Source organism: Peromyscus californicus, unplaced genomic scaffold, assembly GCF_007827085.1.
Source record: "Peromyscus californicus insignis strain IS unplaced genomic scaffold, ASM782708v3 Scaffold_9__1_contigs__length_137607984, whole genome shotgun sequence".
In the NCBI taxonomy this organism is placed as follows: Eukaryota; Metazoa; Chordata; class Mammalia; order Rodentia; family Cricetidae; genus Peromyscus; species Peromyscus californicus.
Genome location: NW_026294617.1, coordinates 92,015,436 through 92,027,727, shown reverse-complemented (window position 1 = coordinate 92,027,727; position 12,292 = coordinate 92,015,436). Strand labels below are relative to the sequence as shown.

General features: G+C 41.5%; 1 protein-coding gene across 1 annotated transcript; it reads left to right on the top strand.

Moving 5' to 3' along the window:
* Positions 1 to 9,080: 9,080 nt before the first annotated feature.
* On the top strand, positions 9,081 to 11,899 carry LOC128105334 (testis-specific serine/threonine-protein kinase 1-like). The gene has a single exon (XM_052730393.1). It carries the CDS (start codon positions 9,463 to 9,465, stop codon positions 10,561 to 10,563), a length of 1,101 nt encoding a protein of 366 aa, XP_052586353.1. The 5' UTR covers positions 9,081 to 9,462; the 3' UTR covers positions 10,564 to 11,899.
* Positions 11,900 to 12,292: the final 393 nt, after the last annotated feature.

The following is a 12,292-nucleotide window of genomic DNA, read 5'->3' as shown; positions in this document are numbered from 1 at the left end:
GTTGGAGCCTTAAGTGAGAATCCAATACAGAGTTAACTTATTTAGAACAGTATGTTGAATTATTGAATTATTACGTACCACAAAACTTCCTCAATAAATGTATTCTAAAAGTAGGCTAGGCACTGTTTCTCCTCTAGATGTTAACAAGGTGTTTGGAATTACTTATCATGTACTACAATTGTCATAAATTCTGTTGATTTAGTAGTCTTTAAATAAATACATGAAGAATAAAACATACATTTATATTATTAGTGTACTACTTTTAAAAAAATATTACACTTGATTATAAGCAATAAATATCAAACATTGTTTAAATATTCTCTTTTTTTATTATGATTATTATTATTTGTGTGTGATGGCACATGGTAGGGGTCAGAGGAGACTCATAGGAATCAGTTCTCTACTTCTACCATGTGGATATGGAGAGATGAAACTCAGCTTGTCTGGCTAAGTGGATTACCAATGAGACCTCTTGCTAGCCCAAGCTTTCAATTCTACTGCAATTACAAGTATAATGTCTTTTAAAACATGCTATTCAAATAAGGTAAGGAAATCTAGATAAAATGGGTTAAAATATCTTTAAAGGTGGGGAACTTTTGAACATTCTGAATCAAACTAAGTCATGCAACTACAAATAAACTTTCCACTGTGTTTGGGTAGAAAAGGATGTTTAAAGAAAGAAAATAATTCACAAAATAAGGTAGCCAGGATGACAAAGTTCATGCAGAGATTGTCTGAAAAAATGACATTAATACCAAATCAGTTATATTCCATGTAGCTTACAGGAATAAACAGGAAAACTCTCAGGAAAGAAGAACTGATTCTCTCTCTCTCTCTCTCTATATATATATATATATATATATATATATATATATATATATATATATATATATATATATATTTTTTTTTTTTTGGATAGAGGAAGATACCTGATATTTATTGATCTGTCTATGATATCTCTCTCCCTCCCTCTCTCTCTCTCCCTCTCTCTCTCTCTCTCTCTCTATATATATATATATATATATATATACATATATATATGTATATATAACTAAAATCTTTGTTATGAAACATAAATTTTATACATGAAAAACATAAATTTCAACATTGTCCTCTAAATTTAAAATAGAAAAGACTTATAAAAACAACAGAAACACTGTAAACATAAAAATATAATCAAACTTCTCTGTCAAACAATCCTAGACCTGTAATCACTTCACTAAAATGTCCTTAAAAAGAAAGTTTATCCTTAAAAACAAAACAAAATGGAACAGAACAAAAGGACTTGTAACGTTTAAAAAATATTTGCAGAGTTATAAATGAGCTTCAAGCTAATGTATAAGGATAATATAACTGCTTTGCCCAGCATTGCTGTTAGGTAGAGCCCCATTTAACTCAAACACCTCTTTAAAGATCTTCACATTCCCTCATACAGTGGGAGTTTGTACTTCAATATGTGAATATAGAGGTATAATGAGCACATAATTCCATTTACAATCTAAGATAATTGCAGGAATTCCAAGACATCTGTGTAGGAAACATAAGCTCCATCAGCTTAATGCTCCTAAGGTAAATTGTCATTATTCTAAAGTATTTCTTTGCTTACCTGAAAACCAGTAACCATGCTAACATTTAACACATTACTTACAAAGGTATAGGTGTTATATTGGCCCAGGTTTTAAATTGCCACAGCAAACTCCATGCTTTATTTTATGTAGGGGGAGCTGGAGGGGTGACTTTGGGGTTTGGTTTGTTTTGCTTGGGAATTTTTTTTTTTTGTCTCATTGGTTGTTGTGGTTTTGTTTAGTCTGGATTTTTTTTTTTTTTTTTTTTTTTTGGTTTTTCGAGACAGGGTTTCTCTGTGTAGCTTTGCGCCTTTCCTGGAACTCACTTGGTAGTCCAGGCTGGCCTCGAACTCACAGAGATCCGCCTGGCTCTGCCTCCCGAGTGCTGGGATTAAAGGCGTGCGCCACCACCGCCCGGCTTAGTCTGGATTTTTATTTTGTTTTTGAGTGGGTGGTTTGAGACAGAGAGAAAAAGAGGGAACATGGAGTTAGGAGGGTAAGAAGGTGGGTAGGATGTGGGGGAGGGGAGGGAGGCAAAAACATGATCAAAATATATTGTATGAAAATAAAAGAAAATGAGGACATACATACATGCATAACACACTCACCACACACACACACACACACACACACACACACACACACACACACACACTTCCTTCCAAACCCCACCAAATCATTAAAACAAGGAAAACTTACTGGCCAACAATGAGACACAAGATATTACTTGATTTTACGTAATTTATTGATATTTGTAAATTTATATACAGATTTTTACTTCACATTGTAGATAATGGCTGGAAACATATGAATATTTATATTTAAGACTGAAGAATTTATATATTGTATATTCAGTATAATACATATTAGAAAATTGTATGTGTATGTGTAATATCCATATGTTTATCAAGTGATATAAAAATACATTTGTTAAAATTCAGCACACATGCTTTGATCAAGATTTTTTTTATGACACTAAAATTTCCTTAATTTGAAAAGAAAATTTTGACAACACATTTGTAAAAATATTAGATTCTGGAGAAATTACTGTTGAACTTTTCCTGAGTTTGGAAAATGTAACAATGCAGCTGACACTGTAGTTGTCAGTAGTTGTAACTGAAGTTTTCCTGTGTCCGCCTGGTCCACAGCTGCTCAGACCCAAGTAAACACACAGAAGCTTATAATAATTAAAACTGCTCAGCCAATAGCTCAGGCTTATTACTGACTAGCTCTTACACTTAAACTCAGCCAATTTCCATTAATCTATATATCGCCACATTTTCCATGGCTTTACCTGTGTGCCATTACATGCTGCTCCCTGGAAGGCGGGCTGGCGTCTCCTGACTCAGCCTTCCTCTTCCCAGAATTCTCTTTGTCTGCTTATCCTGCCTATACTTCCTGCCTGGCTACTGGCCAATCAGCATTTTATTTATCAACCAATCAGAGCAACACATATTCACAGCATACAGAACCATATTCCACAGCAAGTAGTAGTGTGTGACTGGCTAGCTAAAGCATAAAAGAAGTTCAAGCATATAAGAATTGGGAAGGAAAGAAATAAATTGTATTGCTTGCAGATGATTTATAAGCGTAGACAGAAGCTGAAAAATGTTCTACAGATATATCACAGGATGAACAGGAAGCTTTTCAAGAGTGTCTGATTTGGTCTTCAATTTTAGGTTTTCACATTCTATACTGATCCCTTTCCTCTCATTCCTTTAGAAGAATCTCTGTCATTCTCAAGATGGGTCTGACTCTGCAATTTACATCGGTGCTGTGAGAGACTGAAGCTCCTCTTCCTATTTTATTCCCTGTTTTATTGGCTCTACTGTTGGTTGCTTCAGGGTGAAAGCCAGGATACAGGAGAACTAGAAGATCTTCCAGGAAAAAGATTCTCAAGAAAAGATCTTTTCTTTTGACACTGAAGACTGTGTTCTGGCCCACTTTTCTCCTTTTAGATTGTTTCTGAGTAAGGGGCAGTCTCTGTGTCACTGATTGATAACAGTCTCACTGGAATACTAATACTAATGAGGTTTCGAACCTCTTCTATGGGTGTGCAGTGCTCCTGGTAGAAGAGAGAAGACACATACAATAGACTTCTAGTCAAATAGGTCTCATAATGGATTTTTCACTTAAGTGTGGGTGATGGACGAATGATGACAGAATTTGTTAGGTGGCCCCATCTTTGCTTCTTGTATAGACGTTTTGTTGTTTCTATGATGTGAAGATCATTTTATTTATACCAGTAAGTTTGGGGATCTACGGTGAATAGGCAAAATGGAAAGGTACACATTTTAATAACTCATTGGAAAGTTATTAGAGAAGTTTGAGGAGGACAGAGTTAAAAAAAAAAAAACTACTGAAATTTAGATCACTGACATTCCTCTGCTCTCCATGACCATGACTCTTCTTGTACCTAGAACCTAGTATTATTTTCTTTGATAAAAGATTAAAATATACCTCATCTTTTTAATGTTTTCTATAAAAAATAAAATATGGTGAATATCAGTTTTTCTCTTTCATAGAGGTAAAACTCAAGGTTTCAACTTCGTTTAAAGGAAGGACTCTTGTGATCTTGATTTGTCTACCTTTTTGAACACACAAACTTGCATCCCTATTTTTCCAATTAGAAAAACTAATGTGTGTGTCTGGAATGCTCTGTTTCTTTCTTGGTATTTTGTAATAGAACATTTTCATGAGTCAAAATCCTTTTAGTGGAGTGTTCATTATAGCTAAAAGTAAGAAAATGGAATTTCTTGTTCCATTCAAGGACCTGCTGTACTTTTTTATTTGTCCTGAACTAAAGTCTGCTGATTTCTTAGATGCTGCTTTTTGAGCTGAATATATGTCTTTATAATTACAGCCTGCATCAGCCGCAACTGAAAATTATATCCCAAGGACAGGTCAAATTCAATAAAAGACACAATAATACCCTGTCCATTAAGAATTTTGAACTTACAGTGGTGATATATGCAGGCCTGTAATTCCAATACCAAAAAGACTGAGTGCAGGAGGAAATAAATAGAACTAGAAGCTCTCCTAGACTCAGAAAAGAAATTAAAAGGATTTAAATTTGCATTTAGTTAATATTAGAACAATGCTAGATGTCACAATTTGCACCCGAATAAACTGCTGTAATTCATCAAAACCAAGCCCGGTCTAAGCTGTAATTTTAAGTAATGAAAAATTTATGTTGATCAAGGAAAAGTAATAAAAAAAAAAAGAAGAGCAGCATAGTTTTAAGATGGGTTTGATTTTTTTTTTCCAAGACCAGGTTTATCTATGTAGCTTTGGAACCTGTCCTGAAACTCACTCTGTAGACCAGGCTGGCCTCAAACTCACAGAGATCCACCTGCCTCTGCCTCCCAAGGGCTGGAATTAAAGGTGTGCCCCATCACTGCCTGACCATGGATGGGACTGATTTTTATTCAGAGAAATTAAAGCAATTTAATAGTTAAAAAAGGAAACTAGCAGATGAGCTTTGTATAAAGCATCAATAATTAAGCCAATGGAAGAACAGTGGGTACACAGATTGCGTGGGAGAACAGGCTGTGTGACACAGAAGGCATCTGGGAGACCTCACAAGAGGAGGATGAATGATAGCCTAAAGTTTGCTCAGTTCACTTAAGAACAACCTCTAAAACCGAAGAGTCATCAACACAAGTTCAAAGTTGGTGGAAGAGAAGTAGTCAATAGTGATGTCTTGATTATATAAAACTCACACCTACAACAGACTAGCTAGGTCTACCTTCCTGATAGGCCTTCCCATGCAGGAGGCACTGGAAAATGAAATCTATCAAAAATGAAGCACACTGGGTAGGTGGTGACAAAGAGTTGGAGGGGAGGGAGAGGGAGTGTGAGAACGAGAACGACTGCCTATATGGTCACCCAATATAGATATAGAACAAATATGAAAATGCTAGATACATATGAACATAATTTGATTCAGCTATATGTATAATTTGGTGAAAAATTGGTAAGAATTAGCAATAATATATTATTATTATACCATCTCCTATGGCATAAGAAATTTTCAAGGGAAAATAAAACACAATTTCCAAAGAATACTATTCAGGACTGTGGAACAACTTCTAATGAGGTAAATATGTATAAAGGGAAAATTATGGAAAAGAATAAATACAAATGTTTTCAGAGGGAACAGACAAATCATTAATTGCTATGAATGTTATCAAATTAATGTGGGACTACCACACAGAACCAAGAAGCTTGGAGATGACCAAGCAAGATAAAAAGAAAATCAAAACAACAGACGGACATGTCACTTTCAAGAGACCAAAATTAAAGGAAAAAAAAAAACCAAAAGAGGTAAAAAGTGAAAAATCATCTTTCAGAAGGACCTAAGGTAAGAATTATTTTTAATTTCTCAGAATCCACCCATTGAAAATGAGAGTGAAGGGTGGAACTTTTGATTATAAAACCAAACATTAAATTTTAAAAAAGTCTAGAATTGACATTGTTGTGAAAGAATCTCATAAAAGCAATGGAAAGTGAGAAATTCCTTCCAGAAAAACATTGAGAAATGTGCTGAAATCAATTGTGCCTGGCAAAAAACATGAAAAGGATTAACTCAGAGAGAAAATCATGAACCAACATAGGTCATGGAGTTATCCTGTATAAAGGAAGAACTAGGGGAATGGATCATTTAAAAAGGTTTTTCTTAGTTTTCATTGACCTAAAGTATAGTAATGTTTGAAATAAAAACAACTTATTTGTGTTTATACACATGCAATGCATTTCCACATATTGAAAGCATTGGGTCCGGAGGTGGCTTATTGAGTAAAGACTGCACCACTTGGTCACACGAGTTCCAACCCCAGAACCCACATAAAAGCAGAAGGAAAACATTGGTTACAGAAAGTTTCCCTTTGACTGCTGCACTTGTGTCCTCACCAGCATACACACACATGTCCATGTGCAAGTGCACACGTACATGCGTGTGCATGCATATACAAACCCACACACACGAATACCATTTTTTTTAACTTTTTTTTTTTTTTTAAGATTTATTTATTGTGTATACAATGTTCTGCCTGCATGTATCCTTGCAGGCCAGAAGAGGGCACCAGATCTCACTACAGATGGTTGTGAGCCACCATGTGGTTGCTGGGAATTGAACTCAGGACCTCTGGAAGAGCAGTCAGTGCTCTTAACCTCTGAGCCATCTCTCCAGCCCACGAATACCATTTTTTAAGAGAAAAAAATGTAACTCCTATAATATAGGTGATAGTCAGAAGAAATTAGAATCTTTGTTACCAGATGCCATAAAGTACAAAAGGATTATTTTAAAACTAAGTGGGAGTAGTTGTTAAGACATGTTTCTAAGTGTAAGGCAATGTATTAGAAAGATGAATAACATTTTTAGATGAAAAAAATGTATCATGTGAAATGTTCAATTAAAAAGAGTAGAAGGAAAGAAAAAAATTAAAATTCAGGTGTGAACCATAAAAAGCTGTAATGAGCATAGTATCTATCAATCACAATGTAGCAATAACTCTTTCAGTGTTGATGCTAAAATGCACCAATAAATGATAATGTCAGTGTGGTTTAAAAGCTAGTCTAAAATCATGTCTGTAAGAAATCCATCTGGGGCTGGGATCTTGGAGTTGGAAGGTTTTTCATTACTGTTTTAAACTATGGGTCTGTTTAATTTGTTGATATCTGCTTGGTTAGTTTAAGTGGAGTTATGTGTCTTGGGTGATAATGCACAGAACCACGGACTATCTAACAAAAGTCCCAGTACCTGGCACATGAAAACTCTCTGAGAGTTGCAGGTCTGGTGGGTCCAAGAGAAACCCAAAACAATGTAGGCTATCGTTGATGCTCTTGGTCATCTTCCAGAATCTGCCTAGCTCAGTTTTCATCACAGATGCTTCATCCAGCAACCGATGGAAACAGATAAAGACCCACAGCCAAACATTAGGCAGAGTTTTGGGGGAATCCTGCAGAAGAGTGGGAGAAAGGATTTTCAGAGCCATAGAAAACTCACAGAATCAACTAACACGGGGTTATAGGGGCTCACAGAGACTGAACTGACAACCAGGGAGCCTGCGTGGGACAGACCTAAGCATGCTGCATATATATTACAGTTGTGTAGCTTGGTCCTCTTATGGAACTCCTAAAAGTGGGAACTGTAACTGAACGTTTCCATGTCCTGACTGCCCAGTCCCAAATATCTGACTCAGAGGCTGAATATGAATTATAAATGCTTGGCCAATAGCTCAGGCATATTATTAATTAGCTCTTACATTTTAAGTTAACCCATATTTCTATGTATGCTTTTCCATGTGGTGGTAACGTTATTAGCGTGGCGTGTTCATCTCCTGCTCCCTCTGCCTCTAACTGGTGAATTCTGACTCTGCCCTTCTTCTTCCAATTATCCTTGGTTTGGTGGCCCCTGCCTATACTTCCTGCCTGGTTACTGACCAGTTAGCATTTTATTAAACCAATTCAAGTGGCAAATTTTTATAATGTGTAAGAGGATGATTCCACAGCAGGGAACAGGTGCTAATGAACAGAAAATGGCAACTGCTTAGAGACATTGAATTGTGGAAGAGGTTACCAAATTAACCAGCCTATATAATTTAGGGATGTCTTAACTCTAGAATGGAAGTCAGGAAATGTATCCTTGTAACTTAACAGTCTGGGATCACAGAAAGTAAAGGTCGGGGTAGATGGAAAGATGGAGGGAGAGAGAGGGGGGCAGAGAGAGAGGAAGAAAGAGAGAGAGAGAGCAAGAGAGAGAGAGGGGGGAGAGAGAGAGAGAGAGAGAGAGAGAGAGAGAGAGAGAGAGAGAGAGAGAGAGAGAGAGAGATCCTTTTGTGATATCTGATCAATCTCCTACAACCCTAAAGTGAAATACAGCCCTGTGAGGCAGCTGTAGACTTGGCTCAGAAAGAGAAATGAGGATGATACCTCTGAGCTAGGTTGTGAAAGATTTTAATCTTGTCAACTAACTATAAACTTCACATTTGATCTCATGGTTGGATAAAACTCTGGAACCAGCTATCAGCAATCCACTTGGCTATATTACCTCAAAACTCTGAAACACTGTGGTTCTGCTTGATACCTATGGTAGCGTTTCTCCAAGAAGAATTCTTGAAAGTGCACATCTTAATATTTTGATTCTTCCTCACACTCCCAGGGAAAATTACAGATGCTCCTTAGACAAATGTTAGTCACTGTAGGAAGGATGAGCAAAGAAGTCCAAGAAATGAGAGAAGCTGTCCAGGAAACAGGTTGCCAAAGCCAAGTGCAGCCAATAGAGGTCCGTGGTATGCAAGGAAGGAAATACACTTAAGTGAAAATAGCTAAGGCCAATTGTAGATGCAACCAACCTTCTTATTTTTTTTTTTTAAAGGAGATTTATTTAATGGCGTAACTTACAAATTAAGGGATAGGTAGATCGCGGGGTCTGGGGAAGGTGTTCTCTGGAGCTCTGCTTGGTCCACCTCCACTATCCAGGGTCCCAGAACCGAGTGAGCGCCCCCAGATCCAGATCTCGGGTCTCCAGGCACCTCCCTTGGCCCTGCCTTGTAGGTGTGACAGTTGCCGAAGTCTCAATGGGGGTTGGAACTTCCAGATCAAAGCTGGAATGGTTACCCACTACAGCAGACCTTCTAGGTTCCAAGTCCAAGTGGCTCAGGTAATAGCCTCATTTCCCCCAGGGCACTACTCCTTTGTGACTTCACCCACTAAGTCACCCCCGGAGACAGTGCTGAATGTTCCATGCTAGAGTCTTGGCCTCTTAGGAGGCAGGGACAGCAGGCCTGGCCAGCTCAGAGGACTCTCTGTCCACAGTGTAAATGAGGACGCTGCTGGCCCATGTCTGGCAGGGATGTAGAGGGCAGCCTCAGAGGCACTGGGCACTCCCGGCACCATGGATGACGCTGCCGTCCTCAAGCGACGAGGCTACATCATGGGGATAAACTTGGGAGAGGGCTCATATGCCAAAGTCAAATCCGCTTACTCTGAGCGCCTAAAGTTCAACGTGGCGGTCAAGATCATCGATCGCAAGAAAGCCCCCACGGACTTCCTGGAGAAATTCCTTCCTCGGGAGATTGAGATTCTGGCCATGCTAAACCACCGCTCTATTGTCAAGACTTATGAGATCTTTGAGACCTCTGATGGCAAGGTCTACATTGTCATGGAGCTTGGGGTCCAGGGTGACCTCCTTGAATTCATCAAAACCAGAGGAGCCCTGCAAGAGGATGATGCTCGTAAGAAGTTCCATCAGCTTGCCTCGGCCATCAAGTACTGCCATGATCTGCATGTTGTCCACCGAGACCTCAAGTGCGAGAACCTTCTGCTTGACAAGGACTTCAACATCAAGCTGTCTGACTTCGGCTTCTCCAAGCATTGTTTGCGGGATGATAGTGGTCGACTGACATTAAGCAAGACCTTCTGTGGGTCAGTAGCTTATGCGGCCCCCGAGGTTCTGCAGGGCATCCCCTACCAGCCCAAGGTGTATGACATCTGGAGCCTGGGTGTGATCCTCTACATCATGGTCTGTGGCTCCATGCCCTATGACGACTCCGACATCAAAAAGATGCTACGCATCCAGAAAGAGCACCGCGTCAACTTTCCACGCTCCAAACACCTGACTGGTGAGTGCAAGGACCTCATCTACCGGATGTTACAGCCAGATGTCAACCAGCGGCTGCACATTGATGAGATCCTCAGCCACTGCTGGGTGCAGCCCAAGGCACGAGGTCTGTCCTCTGCAGCCATCAACAAAGAGGGAGAAAGCTCCCGGGCCACTGAGCCCCCATGGACCCCTGAACCCACTGGTGCCGATAAGAAGTCTGCCACCAAGTTGGAGCCTAGGGAAGAGGCACGGCCCGAGGCCCAACCTGAGACAAAACTCCAGGAAGATGTTGTGCAAGTGGCCAAGCAGTCAGAGACCCTGGGCCTTAACAGTGAACTGAACAGGGAGACAGAGGAAGGGCACCCCCAACAGCCTCCAGAGACACATACCTAGTGAGCCTCTTGCAGCCCAGGGGGCCAGCAGGGAATGAGGCAGAGCTCATGACTTGAAGCCTGAGTCTAGAAGTCAAGGGAAGAGAGAGAGAAGGAAGACAGTCCCGGATGAGCTGCTATTTTCGTCACTTTCTTCTCCCCCCTTTGAACTTGGTAACTCAACATGGCTAGAGAAGCAATAAATCACTATATTGGTGCAGACCCTGGTCCTGGGCTCCCCTTGGCTTCCTATTAGACCGCAAATCCTCATAAGGAAATTCACTCCCATGCCCCCAGCCCAGACTGTATCCTCAGGCCATGGTTGAGTTAGCAGTAGCAGACAGAGGCTGGTTGGGAGGATTTAAGAGGGGCGGAGGCCAGGGAAGATAGCTAAGTGAGGAAGACACAACTTCTGGAGGGGAGCCGAGAAGTGCAGAGAGGGACAGGGCTGCCTGCAGAGGAAGGGCTGGAAACCAGAGCCCTCTCTTGCACCGGAGGGCTTGCACCGGAGGGCTTGCACCGACTGCATCAGGAGCTTAGGGGCTAGGCAGGTGTTTCATCATTACCCCAGGGCTTCTGGCTGCACAAACCTGCCTGTAGGAGGCTGAGGGAAGACTACGGAAGGCAGGTTGACCCCCATAGTACCTTTTGGGCTCCCCAAATTGCTTTGCAGCTGGTTTTTCAGTTCTGCCCATCAAGGGATATGTCCCTCCATGTCCAGCTGGCACCCAGTTCTCAACTATGCCTTTAGTTGCTCCACATCACCATTTCTCAGCCCAGAAGTAGGGGGCTCCACTAGTTAACCCAAGAATGTCCCACAGCTCTGTATAGCTTTGGCTGCATCCCATTCTCTTCCAATCTCAATCTGTTCCAGAGGAGATGCCCTCAGTCAGAGCTGGAAGCAGACCTTGGCAAAGCAAAATTGTCAGCATGTCTGAACCTTATAGGCAAGGGAGGCAGCTACTGGTATTCCACATGGGTGTGGCCTGCATCTGGCACCACTGGCTGCCATGTGCCGCTTGCCTTGCTGACACCATGTCCCAAGCAGTCCTCACCTTGCGGTTGTGGCTCCTTTCTCTTCACCTCACTCTGGGCAACCTCAGGGAGGTTTGCCAATTCACCTCTGAAGACTATGCCAATGTCCCTGGGCTCAGCCTAGGGACTCAGTCTTCTTCAAAGCCTCCTGGGACCAAGCAACGCTCTGTAGCCCGCCTCTGTGAATTTTGCCTGGGTTATGTCACTTCCTCTTGGAAGCCTTCTGTCCTGCCTCCTCCACTAGAAAGAGGCCTTCTTGCTTTCCCTCTGAACACAGCATCCTTGGGTCACATCTTGGCAGCTCACTGTAAGCGTAAGACTCCTGGCCGCAGCGGCTCGGTGACCGTGAGAACCAGCAGGAAGAGCAGCAGGAAGGCACCGCTGTCTGCCTTGGGCACCATTTATCCTCCATTCATCGTCCCCGGGGCAGCGGCGTGACCCCGCGGGGAGGCCGGACCTGGCCCAGATGAGGGCGTGAGGCCGGACTCCGGCCGGGGACAGAGAGGTGGCGGGCGAGGGATCCGGCTGGGCCGCGGCGACGCTGGGCAGCTGCAGGGGGACGCCGCCGACTCGTGCGCACTCTAGGCCGCAGGAGCGGGACGGGATTCCGGCTCCCCAACCTTCTTATTAAATAAGAAACACAGAACCAATGCAAAGAAGAAAGCCAAGAGGTCAGAGCTAAGAGCTAAAACCTTACCCTTCCTCCTGCAGTGGTC